Source organism: Trichomonas vaginalis, assembly GCF_026262505.1.
Source record: "Trichomonas vaginalis G3 chromosome Unknown ctg_210, whole genome shotgun sequence".
Lineage (NCBI taxonomy): Eukaryota > Parabasalia > Trichomonadida > Trichomonadidae > Trichomonas > Trichomonas vaginalis.
The window spans coordinates 1-16,690 of NW_026529297.1; the positions used below are offsets into that span (position 1 = coordinate 1).

General features: G+C 32.4%; 12 protein-coding genes and 3 pseudogenes across 15 annotated transcripts, besides 4 other annotated features; 9 read left to right on the top strand and 6 right to left on the bottom strand.

Annotated features, from left to right (window-relative positions):
- Positions 1–679: 679 nt before the first annotated feature.
- On the bottom strand, positions 680–1,536 carry TVAGG3_1094630 (coiled-coil domain-containing protein 180 family; the record flags this gene model as incomplete). Its single annotated transcript, XM_001293038.2, has 1 exon — positions 866–1,450. One exon carries the CDS (start codon positions 1,448–1,450, stop codon positions 866–868), a length of 585 nt encoding a protein of 194 aa, XP_001293039.2.
- Positions 1,537–1,698: 162 nt separating this feature from the next.
- Positions 1,699–16,690: part of a mobile genetic element that runs on past the window's edge.
- On the bottom strand, positions 1,881–2,201 carry TVAGG3_1094650 (uncharacterized protein; the record flags this gene model as incomplete). The annotated part of the gene is made up of 1 exon (XM_051257148.1): positions 1,881–2,201. The coding sequence occupies one exon, from the start codon at positions 2,199–2,201 to the stop codon at positions 1,881–1,883; it is 321 nt and encodes a 106-aa protein (XP_051075619.1).
- On the bottom strand, positions 2,431–2,958 carry TVAGG3_1094660 (protein of unknown function, DUF4107 family; the record flags this gene model as incomplete). The annotated part of the gene is made up of 1 exon (XM_051257149.1): positions 2,431–2,958. The coding sequence occupies one exon, from the start codon at positions 2,956–2,958 to the stop codon at positions 2,431–2,433; it is 528 nt and encodes a 175-aa protein (XP_051075620.1).
- TVAGG3_1094670 (uncharacterized protein) lies at positions 3,184–3,504 on the bottom strand (the record flags this gene model as incomplete). Its single annotated transcript, XM_051257150.1, has 1 exon — positions 3,184–3,504. One exon carries the CDS (start codon positions 3,502–3,504, stop codon positions 3,184–3,186), a length of 321 nt encoding a protein of 106 aa, XP_051075621.1.
- TVAGG3_1094680 (uncharacterized protein) lies at positions 3,758–3,952 on the top strand (the record flags this gene model as incomplete). The annotated part of the gene is made up of 1 exon (XM_051257151.1): positions 3,758–3,952. One exon carries the CDS (start codon positions 3,758–3,760, stop codon positions 3,950–3,952), a length of 195 nt encoding a protein of 64 aa, XP_051075622.1.
- TVAGG3_1094690 (uncharacterized protein) lies at positions 5,393–6,007 on the top strand (the record flags this gene model as incomplete). The annotated part of the gene is made up of 1 exon (XM_051257152.1): positions 5,393–6,007. One exon carries the CDS (start codon positions 5,393–5,395, stop codon positions 6,005–6,007), a length of 615 nt encoding a protein of 204 aa, XP_051075623.1.
- TVAGG3_1094700 (uncharacterized protein) lies at positions 8,326–8,889 on the bottom strand (the record flags this gene model as incomplete). Its single annotated transcript, XM_051257153.1, has 1 exon — positions 8,326–8,889. One exon carries the CDS (start codon positions 8,887–8,889, stop codon positions 8,326–8,328), a length of 564 nt encoding a protein of 187 aa, XP_051075624.1.
- Positions 9,120–9,594, top strand: TVAGG3_1094710 (annotated as a pseudogene). Its single transcript has one exon. A coding segment is annotated over exon 1 (475 nt).
- On the top strand, positions 10,302–10,919 carry TVAGG3_1094720 (uncharacterized protein; the record flags this gene model as incomplete). The annotated part of the gene is made up of 1 exon (XM_051257154.1): positions 10,302–10,919. One exon carries the CDS (start codon positions 10,302–10,304, stop codon positions 10,917–10,919), a length of 618 nt encoding a protein of 205 aa, XP_051075625.1.
- Positions 11,305–12,315, top strand: TVAGG3_1094730 (keratin-associated protein family; the record flags this gene model as incomplete). Its single annotated transcript, XM_051257155.1, has 1 exon — positions 11,305–12,315. The coding sequence occupies one exon, from the start codon at positions 11,305–11,307 to the stop codon at positions 12,313–12,315; it is 1,011 nt and encodes a 336-aa protein (XP_051075626.1).
- On the top strand, positions 12,356–13,208 carry TVAGG3_1094740 (annotated as a pseudogene). The gene has a single exon. A coding segment is annotated over exon 1 (853 nt).
- TVAGG3_1094750 lies at positions 13,705–14,108 on the top strand (annotated as a pseudogene). The gene has a single exon. A coding segment is annotated over exon 1 (404 nt).
- On the top strand, positions 14,113–14,670 carry TVAGG3_1094760 (organellar and viral DNA polymerase type B; the record flags this gene model as incomplete). The annotated part of the gene is made up of 1 exon (XM_051257156.1): positions 14,113–14,670. The coding sequence occupies one exon, from the start codon at positions 14,113–14,115 to the stop codon at positions 14,668–14,670; it is 558 nt and encodes a 185-aa protein (XP_051075627.1).
- Positions 14,796–15,245, top strand: TVAGG3_1094770 (organellar and viral DNA polymerase type B; the record flags this gene model as incomplete). The annotated part of the gene is made up of 1 exon (XM_001310053.2): positions 14,796–15,245. The coding sequence occupies one exon, from the start codon at positions 14,796–14,798 to the stop codon at positions 15,243–15,245; it is 450 nt and encodes a 149-aa protein (XP_001310054.2).
- Positions 15,211–15,238: a terminal%2Cinverted (terminal inverted repeat of Mariner transposon ID:TVAGG3_1094780).
- Positions 15,211–16,514: a mobile genetic element.
- TVAGG3_1094790 (Mariner transposase) lies at positions 15,291–16,418 on the bottom strand (the record flags this gene model as incomplete). The annotated part of the gene is made up of 1 exon (XM_051257157.1): positions 15,291–16,418. The coding sequence occupies one exon, from the start codon at positions 16,416–16,418 to the stop codon at positions 15,291–15,293; it is 1,128 nt and encodes a 375-aa protein (XP_051075628.1).
- Positions 16,487–16,514: a terminal%2Cinverted (terminal inverted repeat of Mariner transposon ID:TVAGG3_1094780).

Genomic DNA, 16,690 nt, shown 5'->3' on the forward strand with positions numbered 1-16,690 from the left:
TTACATTGACAATTCGATTTCATCAACATTTTATAGAAATGTAGAACCTACTAATACAAGAGAACTATTTACTAACAAATTGATTCATCTTTCAACTGGTAATTGCCAAGCAGAATTTGCAATTATCAAAAAAAACCAAATGCATTGAATATTTCTCTCACCGATTCCCACGTCGTCGATTATTAAATATTTAATATTAATTATTTATCTTAATAAAATTACTTTTATTTATATAGAAACTTTCTAAAATATCCGTATTCTGTGTTCTGTAAAAAATTCAATGATGACAGAATTTATTACATTTCCATATGGATAAATGAATGTAATTAAATCCTACTCAAAAATTAGCATGGAATATGATAATATTGATTATTTATTTATTTTTTGTCTGGTGAAAAGTCTCGCACTTCACAATCTCATAATTTGATTATATTTAACATAACTATTAGTTGTTGTTGTATAGAGTTCTTGATTGTAACATCAACAAAACTTGGAAGATGGAAGTCAATGTCATTCGAATCTAAATATTCATGAATATATGTAATATACCTCTTGATTGTAATATCAACAACACTTGAAATATTGTTCTTTAATCAATGATTTATTACATTATCATCTTACTTTTTTTATACTTCTAAAACATAAAATTCATTATTTATGAGATAATTAATAAAATAAAAAACAAAATAACTTTATTTATTTAGATTCTTTTGGGATGACGAAGCGTGGACATAAGTTGTTGATAGACTTTAACCAGAATTCTGAGAATTTCTGTGTTTCTTCTTTCATGAAATTGATATATGTTTCAAATGATGTAACACGTGACTTCATTTCACGTTGATATTCCTCAAATGAGCGATTCCTTTCAACAATAACGCCGCGATATAGATGTGTCAATAGATGTAATAATAGGCATCATTGCGGATTCAACAGACTTGATTGCATCTGATTTCTTTGGTTTCTTAACTGTTTTCCTTCCTGAATTCTTCTCTTTCGTTTGTTGATCTTGACTTTCTGTTTGACTGGTCATAGAAGACAATGGTTCCATTGTTAAAGGTAATGTTGGCCATTGCCGGACATGGAATGGTCTGTCTTGGTCATCTGGTAATTGCATGGACTTCCTTTCTTTGTCTTTAATCAATGATTTCAATGTCCTGCGTTCTTCATTGGCAACTGGACCTGGAATCAAATCTTCTAATAATGGGAATTTATCAAACAATGACATCAATGAAGATGTGATTAATGGTAAATGTGATGTGAACATGTTCATTACGTTCTTCTCTGTTTCGATAATAGAGTTCTCGTAGTTTTGGATAACGGTTAATTCATTCTTACGTCGTTCTTCTTCTGAATTATACAATTTCTTTAATTCGGAAATGTTGTTTGAATCGGATAATTTAGGACTCAATGCTTTGACGTTTTGATCGCGTTGTGTTCTTAATTCTTTCATTTTATTGTTGAATTCGTCTTTGTTGTCAACAGTCAATAATTCGATTTTATCCGCATAATACTTAACAACACAATCATATATTAAAATTCATAAAAACACTTGAAATTCTGCGAAGTCTTTCTCCTCACTATTCATTTACAGAGTATGTAGTTCAGGGGTATTATTGTGTACTTCCTCTTATACCCATGCAAATTTAATCTACCGATTTTTTAAATTCACATGAATTTTTAATTAATTATGCAATTGAGAAGTTAGTATGGCTAAGTCGTGTACTGAGGCACTGCGCGCCTCCGTACACCACTTAGCGGTTTTGACACTTTACAAAACCGTTAACGTATATTTTACAACACAAACGACAACACCAACTTAACCTTAAATATTTACAAAGCCATCAACCACTTCACCTCACTAATGTAAAAAATAAACGTTCTCACTTACAAAAGTATTGCAACTCCTCCCATTGCTGTGCTTCACATAACAGCTCATAATCTTCTGACTCACTTTCTTCTTCATATAGGTCAAAATCACTGTCAAAATAAATGTTAGTAAGTTTTGACAAAGCTAATGAAACACGTTTACCGTTTGTATCGTATGCTTGTATAAACTTTCCATTCTTCATTCCTTCATAAACGCTCAAACTAACTTTACCCTTTCTCCCTCGTATCTGATAGAATGTATTTTCACGAGGAACGAAGAACAAATTCTTGAACTCATGACCGTTGTAGTTTGTTATCTCAATAGTTTTCGTCATTTATATAAAAATAAAATAAAAAATAAAATAAAAAATAAAATAAAAATAAAATAAAAAATAAAATAAAATAAAATAAAAAATAAAATAAAAAATAAAATAAAAAATAAAAATAAAAAAAAATAAATGATATCACCACCCACACGTATATGAAAACATAGCACAAAAATAAATTTAGGTGAAGTGGTGAGATCTCACCTCTTTTTTCACCTGTTTTTTCACCCTGTTGAATTCATTGCTTTATAACTCTCTTCCTTGGTTTCTTTTTAGTTGCTTTCTTCACGTCTGTCTCCAACTTGACTGTCTTTCTTCTTCGGCCGTAATGATACCAGTTACTTCCACCAGTCAATGGGTCAAATGGTCTTTCGTAAGGGTTTCCATACATTCCATAAGGTCCGTATGGATAAACCGCTGGTGGAGAAGAAACATTTTCTTTAGTTCCATCGACTCTATTTAAATGCATTGTTTCACCTTTCATCTGGTCATTAAAGTCTTTTGCGTGTTTTGCAAACTCATCGTCCTTTCCTAAAGCATTTTCTGACTCAGTCGCAACCAAATTGGATGCTTTATTTATGAGCCCTATTTTATTTAATCTTAACTTCTTTGCAACCCAGCCTCCAATCTTCCCTTTATTTGCATCTAATGTCTTCGAAACCCTTCCTCCACTCATTTTATTTACTGCGTCATAAGCTCCAAGTGCTTTTGCTCCAAATGCTAATGCTTTTGTTCCCATTGCGCCTAAAGCTGCCCAAGCTACCATTTACACCATATTAAAATCATCTCTCTTCAATATTATCTCATAAAAGTTCTCGTTACTGGAGAAAGTCAATGAAACATAAGCGTTCTCACGGGCTTCGCCCTCACTACTTTGCGGTCTATCTAACTTCTTTCTTATATCATCTATACGCTTCAAAATGTCTGAACAATTGCTAACATCTTCTACAACAGTTATTTCATCATGAATGACCTTCAAGAACAAGCTCATTTAATATGCTATTAAAATCATCTCAATAATGAGTCCATCCTTTCCATCTTTAGGTAGCACAACATCTTTCATTGAAGAAGGTTCGACAAGTCTTATGTTAAACTTACTGACAAAGTTTGTTATACTATAATGCTTTGGCGGCGAATACATATAGTTTGAAAGACATAATATAGATTCTTCAGCAAATTCACTTATACTGGATTTTATAACAATGTTCTCACGAGACCAAATACCACCAATTGACAATCTTGTAAGCAATCCTGCTGAACCTTCTACTGTAAACGTCGATGGTAACATTCCACGAAGGTCATCTATTGACATCGTTGAGTCACTGTATTTAAATATTTTCTTAAAGCAATCGTCATTATCTAACCATGCAATAGCTTTGAAGTTTTCATTCGAATATACATCTGCTTCATTAAATGTAAAACCTGACTTCTTTGCAGAGACGACTTTAAAATCTATTGAGTTTGTTTCAAAATTATATGCTATGGTAACTTCTGAAGGTAATGGATGTCCTTCCGCAGTCAGTTGTTCTCTCACTACCGTTTGAAGCTTTGTATTAAAAACTTTCATGTCATCTCCTGTATCTAAGTTCACATACACAGCAACAGGGAAACTATCTTGCTTCTTTGTTTCATCATTATACCTCAAAACATTAAAGTTCTTCAATAATATTGTTCTTCCTGCTGGAATACTTCGAACCTGTCTGATTTCAATAGCTTTCTCACCTCCTACATACTCTACCCAGTGTCTTGGATATTCATAAGTATACTGACTTTCTTGAATTTTGGTTGGTTTCATCATAACATGTTCATAGTATATCTTTATACTCTTGTCAGTTAGACTCGGTGCTATGTTCTGAATATTTCTGACTTGCATTTTTAATGGAGATAAAATGAAGCATTTAATACATGACGTAGATGAAGACATGAATGAAACTACAGACAAACTTAACTCTTCTCTTATTCTTCCTTTCAGCAAAGATTATGAGTTCTGTTCAAATGGTGTGTATTTCTATTGTGGAAAGATGGGTTCAGGTAAGACATTTAACCTCATTCGTCATATACTCATAACAGAACGTTTAGGAAATGACTCATATTATGACCAAATCATTATATCAGCAACTTCAGACTCTATGGACTCAACAGCGAAAACATTTATGTCAAAAGTTCAAGCCTCTGTCGTTAAAGTTCCAGACAGTGAACTCATTGAATTTCTTCAACGTTACATTCGACGTAAGAGAAAATATTATGCCATCGTTGAATTTATACAGTCAGGAATGCAAAAGACTTCTGAGGAGATGGAAAGAATTATTGACAAACACCACTTGCGTCAGTACTCAGGAGTTTACGATATGAAACGACTGACAAACTACATTCTATCAAAACTTTCAAAATACCCCTTCAAAAAATATCCATCAAACACTTTATTAGTTTGTGACGACTTCGCCGGAAAAGGTTTAGTTTCAAAGCCTGACTCACCATTAGCTAACATCATAACTAAAGTCAGACATTACCATTTAACTGTAGCAATACTTATGCAAACATGGAGGTTTTTAGCTTTAAACATAAAACGTCTCATAACTGACTTCGTTATCTTTCAAGGTTTCTCACGCTATGACATTGAACTCATTTGGAAACAGTCAGGTATAACATTACCTTTTGAAGAAATTTGGGAAGCATATAAGTCTCTCATCTCTCCTCGTTCATACCTTGAGATTCATATCATGACTAATACCATTAAAGTCAAAAATATTCCATGGGAACGACCAACATTGTTTTAAAGTTTAACCTTCAATTGACTGATGGTAAACAAATTCCATGCATCTCTGTCGCCATTTCTGTTAATATTTTTGCTGTCATTCATATCATCCACTTCCCCATCCGTTAGCTTTTGAGGATATGCGTTAGAATAGCTGTTCTTAAATGAAGGCTTTTCACCTTTGAGAGCATAAACTCTATAACTTTCTGCATACTTTATGTTTGAACCTCCTGAGCCATCATTGACATAAATTTTTATAGGCTTCCACCCTTTGTTCATGTTCCTGCTTCTTCCCTTAGCTCTTTTGTTCAGTAGTTCTACATCTTTATACACAGCTCCTGTCTCAGTGAATTCAACAATATTTTCATTCGTTAGCTTTACATTCAAACCCTTGTCGAGTATATTGTTCATTTCATACATATAAAAGGTTTTTATTCTATATGAAATGAGAAGCAAATCCATCTTAGCTGGTGCCGTTAATGTTCCAATTGAACCAACATCAAATGTTGACTCACGAACGACAAACAATATTGTCATAAAGAACTATAGTTCAGAGTGTTTGAAAGAACCAGAACCAGAGCTGAAATCCGTGAATTTAAACACAGCTTCAAACGCTAACGCTACATCAGATGTTAAGTTAGAGTATCCACCACTGGACCAAATTCTTTCAAGAGAAGCCAACGACAATCCTTACACAAATGTTCAAACAAATCCTTCAGATAACGTAGACCATTACCTTCTTCAGTTATACCAAACAATTTTACTCAAAGACGATAAGAAGCTTTTGACAAATCTTATAAGTAAGAACCAAATAATTCTAACAAAGGAGGACCTTGAAAATGTTATCTCACGAATAACAGGGAAACAATGTGTCATTGACTATCTCGACCCTGAAATCGAATGCTGTGGTCAAACTCCACTATTCATGAAAATAGGTAACATCCGCATCATTGAAACACCAGGAACTACAGGAGTTGAGTTTAAGTATAAATATTCGAATGAATATACAAAACTTTCAACAGAATATAAACTTTGTTTGAAATATGTTTTAGTAAATTAAAGCAGTCAGGAGGGCTCTTTGAGAGTGTGGTAGAATTTACGAAAAAGTGACACTTAACCTTAAATTTCCAAACACTATTTTTGATTGTATTTTGTTATTTATATATTTATATATATATATTTTATATATGTATATATTATATATGTATATATATATGTATATATTTATATATGTATATATTTATATATGTATATATTTATATATGTATATATAATATGTATATATTTATATATGTATATATTTATATATGTATATATTTATATATGTATATATTATATATGTATATATTTATATATGTATATTTTATATATGTATATATATATTATATATATATTTATATATGTATATATTTTATATATGTATATATTTATATATGTATATATTTATATATGTATATATTTATATATGTATATATTTATATATGTATATATTTATATATGTATATATTTATATATGTATATATTTATATATGTATATATTTATATATGTATATATTATATATGTATATATTTTATATGTATATATTTATATATGTATATATTTATATATGTATATATTTATATATGTATATATTTATATATGTATATATTTATATATGTATATATTTATATATGTATATATTATATATGTATATATTTATATATGTATATATTTATATATGTATATATTTATATATGTATATATTTATATATGTATATATTTATATATGTATATATTTATATATGTATATATTTATATATGTATATATTTATATATGTATATATTATATATGTATATATTTATATATGTATATATTTATATATGTATATATTTATATATGTATATATTTATATATGTATATATTTATATATGTATATATTTATATATGTATATATTTTATATGTATATATTTATATATGTATATATTTATATGTATATATTTATATATGTATATATGCATGTATTTATATATGTATATTTATTTTAAAAAATTAAAAATAATATAATTAAAATTTATTTATATTTTAAATTTCATACTGATCTTCGATTCCAATTTGTGAATTGATATCATTAACAATTGAATTTCGGTGCACCCCTATGAGAGCGCTGGCGACCGAAACACAACTAGTAAGATTGTGTATTAGAAACTGCTTCATGCTGTGTTGAGTAAGCTTCGATGTCTTTGTAGGATAGCTTTCTGAGAGCGAAACAAGATAGTGTTGAAAAAAAAAATTGAAAATCTGAGAGACTGTGCAAGAGCCAACGACCAAAACACTACCAGTAAGATACAGCAGTAGTAGCTGCTTCATGCTGCATTGAGTATTGTTGAATAATTTGAAGTAGTGGTTTTTGAAATCAGCACCCCTATGAGAGCGCTGGCGACCGAAACACAACTAGTAAGATTGTGTATTAGAAACTGCTTCATGCTGTGTTGAGTAAGCTTCGATGTCTTTGTAGGATAGCTTTCTGAGAGCGAAACAAGATAGTGTTGAAAAAAAAAATTGAAAATCTGAGAGACTGTGCAAGAGCCAACGACCAAAACACTACCAGTAAGATACAGCAGTAGTAGCTGCTTCATGCTGCATTGAGTATTGTTGAATAATTTGAAGTAGTGGTTTTTGAAATCAGCACCCCTATGAGAGCGCTGGCGACCGAAACACAACTAGTAAGATTGTGTATTAGAAACTGCTTCATGCTTTGTTGAGTAAGCTTCGATATCTTTATCAGACCACCTTTAAATTAACCACTCACATTCTCACTGTGGTCCATCTAAAATTTGTAAACTTTATGACATAAAATTATATTTTATGCAGGATCCCACCTATTACTTAATCTTTTTGGAATAAATGTTTTATAATATTTATCGATTGATTGTAATTTTTTGTATAAAAAAAAGTTTTTTATTTATATTAAAAATATATTCGGTTAATGATATTATCTTATAATTTGTAAATAAATCTAGTAATAAAATAACTTTAATAGTTGGTGTCACTTTTTCGAAAATTCTGGTTTTTTCATATACAAAACTTTCAACAGAATATAAACTTTGTTTGAAATATGTTTTAGTAAATTAAAGCAGTCAGGAGGGCTCTTTGAGCCCATCTTGGCGCTTTGTGCCGTCAGTCAAAAAAAATTTCAAGTTAGCAATTTGTAATATCTATCCAAAACTTCTTCAACAGTATCGAACTCATCTTCATAATGCAAACCTAATCTTATTGACTTGGTGCAGTTTTCACTAACACAATATTTTTCTGTTCTCTTGACTGACATAACTAATTCATTTGTTTCATCAAACAGCAACAACCAAAGTTCATGACCTAATACATAACATTCATACTTTATATTTTTAGCTCTGAGTTCTCTTGTAAGCTGTTGCATTTAATATTTTCTAAAAAGTCAACTTCAACAGTCATTCGCACTGGTGCCTTCAGTTCTACAGGCTCTCCTTGAAAGTCAACAAGTCTGAATTGCATGTCTTTCAAATTATGAGGACTAATGCGAACCCATTTACCTAAATGAGTTGCTATGACAGGAACGTTTGGAATGAACATTGAATTGACTGCATAACAGAAGGATTTATATTCTACTGAACCTTTACTATTAACTCCTGAAATGCCTGTGACATTAGCTATTTTAGACTCAATGTATAAACAATTACCATAACATACGTATGGAACAGATTTCATCTCAATCGTTTTGTCAACACTTTTCAAAGGAAATGTCATATGGTATGCACCCAAAAGAAGTTGTACTCTATGACTCATTCGTGTTATCTTAAACTCCTTCGCATAACTGAACTTCAAAACTCCTGCAATAAGTTTAACATTCATTAAGTTTTCTTCGTTATCCTTGTTTATTGTAGTATTTATGAGAGCATTTAACACTCCAGCTAATGTTTCCATCTTATATTCTACATTATTGTGAAATCTTATTTCGTGCTTCTTTCCATCTATTTCAATCTCCATGAAATCTGTTTCATATGTTATAACGAATGAAGCGATAGTATTGAAGTCAACCATTCTGAATGCAAGCGCCTCATTCTGTAGACCTAAGTTTGTTTGTAGCTTTACTGTCCCGTATTCGTTTGGGTCTGTACTTTGCAAATAGAACAACATTTTATTCTCATTAAAATATGAGTATAGCTGCATATGCGTATGAAGCTGACAGAGCTAAACGTTTATATTTTGGTCAATACTCTCTCACACTTACTGATAAATATATTGTTATCACTGATGGAAATACTGAGAAATACATAACATGGAAGGACTATGAAAAGTTTGACCCTATTTTAACTCCATGTACTATGCCATTCATTGTAAATGGTGAAATCGTCATGAAGAACGACACAACTGTTTATAGGTCTGTATATGAAGCTCTTGAAAGCATTCTTAACTTCAATCCTTCAGGGTTCGATACAAAAACAACTCCTTCGACAATGCCATTCATTGTAAATGGTGAAATTGTGTCAAAAAATAATGAAACAGTGTATAAGTCAGTGTATGAGGCGCTGAACTATATGCTTCATTTCAATCCTTCTGGTTTTGACCCACAAATAACTTCATGTACTATGCCATTCATTGTAAATGGTGAAATCGTCATGAAGAACGACACAACTGTCTCAAAGTCTGTTCGTGATATTTTAGACTACTTGCTTCATTTGGGTCCTACAGGATTTGACCCATATACAACTCAATGTCAAGTACCATTCATAAACGACTCAGCAGAAATAAAACTCAAAACGTCAACAGTAGATGAAGCAATTGCTGACTCATTGACAAAACTTCTTGATATAATAATGAAGTTCAATACATTCAAAACAACATATGAAACCTTTAAGAAAAAATATGACGATTTCTTTAAAATTACATACATCGAGCCTTCTGCTCCTCAAACACCAGACTATGCATGCCTTAAAATAAAGGCTGCACGGGCACAAGTTAGAACATTGACTTTTGACGGAGATAATATCGTTAGAGACGTTACACCTGGAGACACATTACTTACGAAAGAATACTTAAAAAGTCATATCAGTGATTTTGTGAAAGTAGAACAAAGTGGAGCAGGTAAGAGTTGGTTAGGGTGGTTGTTTACTTTATTTTCATCAGGTGTAACAACTGCATCTCTTATAACCATGCAAAGTGAGATAGATGCACTCTGGGCTTTTCTTGGTGGCATAGATAGCATGAAGTTTTATGTTGAGTTTGCTAAATTACATGGAAATACAGGAAGTTTCTTTGACGGTCTCAAAAATTTATGGGGTAAAGTAACATATAATACAAAGAAACTAACTAACTGGGCACTCAAACGTAAAAATATGTTCGACGGACTTGCTTACAACCCTCGTCTCGGAATTATTGAACCAATTAATTTACATCCTTTAATGGCAGCAAGAGATTTAGATGAAGGAGGACATGTGGTTCAAACAATTGTTGAAAATCTACTGAATATATATCCTGAGTTTAAAGAAGTTTTAACAGCAACAAACACAACAATTCGTGAAAACTGTATAGTGTTTAACACAGAAGATAATATTTTAGACTATATGTTCGTTGTTTTAGGTCAGTTAGCTAAGACAATAAAAGAGAAAGGTATTGACTCAGTCATAACAGTTGAAGATGTAATGTTAAGAAAGACTTTTGACTCATTGTTTCAAGAACCAAAAGAAGTAGTTAGTCTTTATGAAGTTTTGAACGCAATGCTGACAAAAATAAATGAAAGTGACACTGGTAACATAAGTGAAGCAAAAGTTGTTGAACTTCTTTCACAAAAAGCAGATAAAAACCATGTTCATTATATAACTTCAGACGAACAGATTATAACAGACTACCATGGATATTTAACACGAAGTGATGAAGCGAAGACAAAAAATGTTAATGAAAGAAGATATAAATACATTCGTGCTAAAGGTTATGACATAAGCTGTACAGTATGATGTAGCTAAAGCACCAGAACCATTTGGTTATACCGGTGAAATTTATGCCTCTACTTTCAATGTTAACGGTGTATTAGTTGAACCAAGATTTACTTTGAGAGTTAAGGCAAAAATAACTTTTGAAGATGCTATTAAAAGTAAAGCTGACAAAGATGAACTTGACGCAACGAACAAAGTTTTGAAATCTCATAAACACAATATCTCCGATATAAATGAACTTCAAGCTACATTAAATAGTAAAGCTGACAAGAACCATACACATAAATCCTTCACTACTGTTAGAGCAGACGACATAATATTGAACTATACCCTCGGTTCAAGTGCACCTTTAGAGAATCCGAGTACAAGCGTAAAAGATACACTAAACTCCTTAAATAACAAATGTATGAATATCGAAGGTCATGTCAGAAACTTTGAAGCATATGAACTACCAGCAATGTTAGATAAAAAAGCAGACAAAGAACATACACATAAATCCTTCACTACTGTTAGAGCAGACGACATAATATTGAACTATACCCTCGGTTCAAGTGCACCTTTAGAGAATCCGTGTACAAGCGTAAAAGATACTCTTAACAATTTAGATAACAGATGTATGAACATTGAAGGTCATGCCAGAAACTTTGAAACACATGAACTACCAGCAATGTTAGATAAAAAAGCAGACAAAACTTATGTAGATGAAAATTATGCAAAGAAGTCGGAAGTAAATGCTGCGCTTAATGGAAAAGCCGACAAGAACCATACACATGAAGAATTTCAAACAATCAAGATTAAAGAAATTAAAGCATGCATCAAAATAGTAACAAAAACAGGAAGAAACGGTGCAACTGTACAAGAACAAAGAATTTATCCTCCTACTTTTCCTAATGGTTTAATAACAAACAATATAAATATTGTAGATGGCAAAGGATTTATAAATGTTAAACATGAACTTCAAACAATGAAGACTCAGATTCTTGAAACCATATATCCTATAGGCTCTATTTATACGTCAATGAACTCAACAAATCCAGAAACAGTTTTAGGTTTTGGTACGTGGGAACAGATTGTAGACAAATTCTTATACTGTGCTAACTCTTCAAAGCAAACGGGGGGTTCGAAGAAAATTAAAGAAGCAAACCTTCCACCGCACACTCATACTGGAACTACAAACACAACAGGTAATCATTCACATTCAATAACAAAAAGAGGTTATACAAATCTTGCAGCAGGTTCGGATAGACAGGGAATGCATAGATATGATATTTCAAGTGACCCAGTAGATTCAAGCGCAGGTATTTTCTGTGGAACCACAGGAAATCATTCACACACTTTCACAACAAATCCAACAGGCTCGGGTGCAGATTATATGCCACCATTTGTGACTATATTCGCATGGTACCGCGTTCAATGAACGCGCTTGAGCCTTGAATAAAATCTTTAACTTTACATAAATGAGCTTGAAAGAAGTATTCGAACAACATCCATGGAGGTCATTTAAGAAGTTCAATGAAGCTGCAAAGAGTTGGGGATTTACTAACAGAGCTGAAGTGAAAAGATTCTTTGACAAAAATGTTGTACATCAAACAAAAATAAACCCTTACGACTACTTTTTACCAATTTACTCCAACACTCCTGACGCATACCAATTTGACACTCTCATTCAAAGCAGAAAAGGAGGACATAACCCATTCCTCATCTTCATAAATGTTAATACTCGCAAAGCATATGCATATCCAATGAGGAATAAAGGAACTCGTGAAGTGTTAAGAGTTTTACAAAAGTTCGTGGCAGAACATAGCCCAAGTACTTTAACATCAGACCAAGACAGTGCATACCTCAGCAATGAAATCACAGATTTTCTCATTAAGCATAACATAACTCACTACACTACTGAAGACCATAACCATAACATACTCGGCATCATAAACCGCTTCATAAGAACGCTCAGAGATTTAAATCAAGAGCGAGACTTTACCGAAGAAACAATGAAACATTTTCTCGAAGTATATAATTCCTCAACACATTCTACAACAGGACATACACCAAATTCAATGACACAAAAACAAGAAGAAAAGTATATACAAAAGAAACAAAGCCAAACACAAAATATCAGAAATTCAACACAATTTACCCTCATTCCTGGAACAAAAGTTCGTGTAGTTCTTGACGACAAACCGTTGACAAAGAAACGTTTAAGGTTAAGTAGAAACTATTATATCGTAGACTCTACGCAAGGTAATGGATATCTTATAAAAGCTGCTGACGACTCTATTGCGTTTTACCCTCGTCACAAATTAGTCGAAAGTAGTAATGGCAAACTTGCTGAAACCATTGACGAAGCAAAGCGAGGAGTGGTTATTGAAATACTTGGCTACAACATAAACGATGACACTTATAAAGTAAGATATGAAGGAGGCGTTGAAGATGTTATACCATCTAAGAACTTGAGAGAGTCGAAGCCAACACATCTGGGACCATTAGAGCGGGAGTACTGGAAAGACAAAAATAAGCCAGAAAGAATAAGAAAATTCTTCTAAACTTTTTCATTAGATGTAAATCAGACATGAATGAGAACAGTCATGATATCATTAATGGTACCATTTATTTTTGGTGAATTCACCAAAAATAATGTTTAGGTGAAGAGGTGAGATCTCACCCGTTTTTTCACCTCTTTTTTCACCCTCGCCGCTTAGCGGCTCAGATTGCTTTAGCTTTCTCGTGAATTTTCATGAATTTCCTTAAGACAGAAAAAATAAAGTTAGTTTTATTTTTATTTATTTTTTTATTTTGTATAAAAGATATGATTTCAACAATCGGCACAACAACAATTCAAGCCACGAACGGCGGGACTCTGTCCACAACTACAGCACCAAACTCGCTAGTCATGAATCCTACGTCAATGTTGGTAGAGATGAAAAGCTTTATTCCTTCTTCATATACTTTTGAAACAGAAATCGAGAAGATAAAGCAAGAACTTTTAACAAGTAATTTAGACTGTAGTGCGAAAGATGAAACAAATGAACAGTATCTTTATGAAATGGAGGACCTCATCGACCATTTGCCTAAACTACCTGAAATTCAGCAGCAAAAACTAACTATTCCTGAATTCGACGAAATTGAAGTCAAAGCAACTGACTCAGTAGAAATTAAGAAATTCATACGTAAAGTAAATTATGAATTCCTTGGTTTTCATTGCAACCATAAAGTTATGGACAAAGATTGCGACATGGTTTATAAAAATATTTCTGACCTTTACAAATCCGAAGAATTTAAGACATACGATAACTTTGTTTCATTAGTTGCAAAATGTGTATGGCAGATAAGAGATAAAGATAGAAGAGGTAAAGTATGGAATGAACAAATAAGACCCGCTATGTTTGAGATGAAGAGAGCAATTGACGCTTTAGTTATTTTAGCTGGTAATGTTTCAATGTATAACGCAAAAACGATGCCGCAATGTTCAAAATGTAAAGCAGCAATAAGAAAATATAACTACTCAGTCAAAGAGATAGAAAGAATGCGAAACGACTATGCAGACTTAAAGAAAGAAGCAGAAAAGCCAGCAGAAGATAAAATGGATATGTTGACATTTCTTAATAAAAACTATCCAACAGCAGAAGATTTCCTTTTATCTGACGTCAAGAAGAAGTATAAAGAAACCTTCGGCATTGTTAAAACATTCGATGTACTAAAAGAAGAAATAGAGGCTACAAAATTGTTTAGGATTTCAAATATACATCGTACAATTCATGTAAAACGCTTGTGAAAAAAGAGGTGAAAAAACAGGTGAAAAAACAGGTGAGATCTCACCTCTTCACCTCAACATTATTTTTATTGAATTCAGCACAAAAATAATGAATTTCATTAGTTATTTTGTATGTAAAGACAGTAATGTCAAACATTGAGTTTGAAACAGTTAGAAAGATAGACAATGACACCAAAGTGGTTAGAATAGGTGATTTAAACGTAAGATACTCAAAGAAATACAACAAATATTCTTTGTCAGACATTATATCTCCATCTGGAAAGAAAACAAACGACTGGGTTAGAAATGCTTCAACTCAGAAAATTTTGACAAGAAATCCTGAGCTTATGATATCAGTAGCATTTCATGGAACAAGAGCATATCTTATAGACAAAAGTCTTATACCAATAGTTTTGTTATGGTTAGACCCAGTTGTTGGATATAACTTCATAACATATGGTTCATTCGATACGGAACGTTGCAGTGAAGGCTTACTTTACATCGTTCAGAAACCGAAGGACTTCAACACAAAAAGATATAAGATAGGAAGGACATATAATATAGGGTGTCCAAAGGTGTGTTTAGCACAAACCTGAATACTGCGAATAGAAATAAACAAGTTACATATATATAAAGTTTATTTAAATATAATCACCATTGGATTCAATCACGCGTTCGCAGCGATCGATCCAGGCTTGAAAGACACGCTTTAAATCATCATGAGAAAATTGCTCAAATTGCTCTCTTACAAAATTTTCAAGATCATCTGGACTCGCGAATTCGCGTCCTTCAGCTCTCTTTTTTAGCGTGCCGAATAAATAAAAGTCAGAGGGTGCAATATCAGGTGAATAAATTGGGTTTGGAACAACTTTGACATTGTTTTCCACCAAGTAATTCATTACCTTATGACTTTTGTGAACTCTTGAATTATCAAAATGAATTGCAAACTTTTGTTTTTGTTGTTTGGATTTCTCAAACTCATCAGAATTGATAATTTGAGTAAGAACATTGTCAATTAGATACTGAGCATTCATCGTATTAGGTTTTTGAAGAATATCAATTGCGATGATGCCATTCACGCCCCAAAAAACCGACAACATCATCATTGGTGTGTCAATTTTTTTCTTCGGGAATGTTTGCGGATTTTCATCCTTCGGGATCCACATTATTTTGGCTTCTGTTGCATATTGAAACCAAGACTCGTCCCCTGTTACTAAAAAGCGAAACTTCTTGGATTGATACGCACCCAATATAGAGAGGAGCTCTTTCGAAGATTGGACTCTAGATTTTTTTTGAACTGAATTAAGGTTGTGCGGAACCCAACGTGTATACGCTAGTTTGTAGTTCAAATAATTGTGCAGATAATAACTGACTGTTGTACGTGGTATCTTTGTCATCTCCTCTATCCTTCTGAGTGATGCTCTTGGGTCTTCATCTAGCGCTTGAAGAATTGCTTTGATTTTTCTTTGATCCGGCGATTTTTTGTCAATTTTTATGATGGGCGCCTTTTTGTTCATGAAGTGATACATCCTAACATGATACGTTACAGTGGAATAGCTAGGAGCATCCATACCGAAGCATTTTACCAATGTCTCGTAGATTTTTTTACAGTCTTTGCATTTTTTTGCAAGAGCGAGGATGTTTTCTTTATGATTCATTAAAAAAATGAAAAAAATCCCGCCAAAATTTCCCGCGAAACCGCCTCTTGTCTCAAAATTCATTTTATATCCCGGCATGGCGCCAAAATACAACATACTCATCATATACATATATTAATATTTTTTATTATATATTTATAATCAGCATATATCTCCTTTAATAGTCTCATATAGAGCGCTGTGCTAAACGCACCTTTGGACACCCTATATAACTCAAAGATATGACAGTACAGTCAATAGAGTCAAGGTTGTGTTTGTTAATGATATGAGAGCTGCTGAAACAGAACTGCTTGAAGTTTTTGAGAAAATGTATGGTGCTCCCACGAAAGGTAAAGAAACGTTTGAAGTAGATGAGATAGATAAAGCTATAAAATTATTTGACG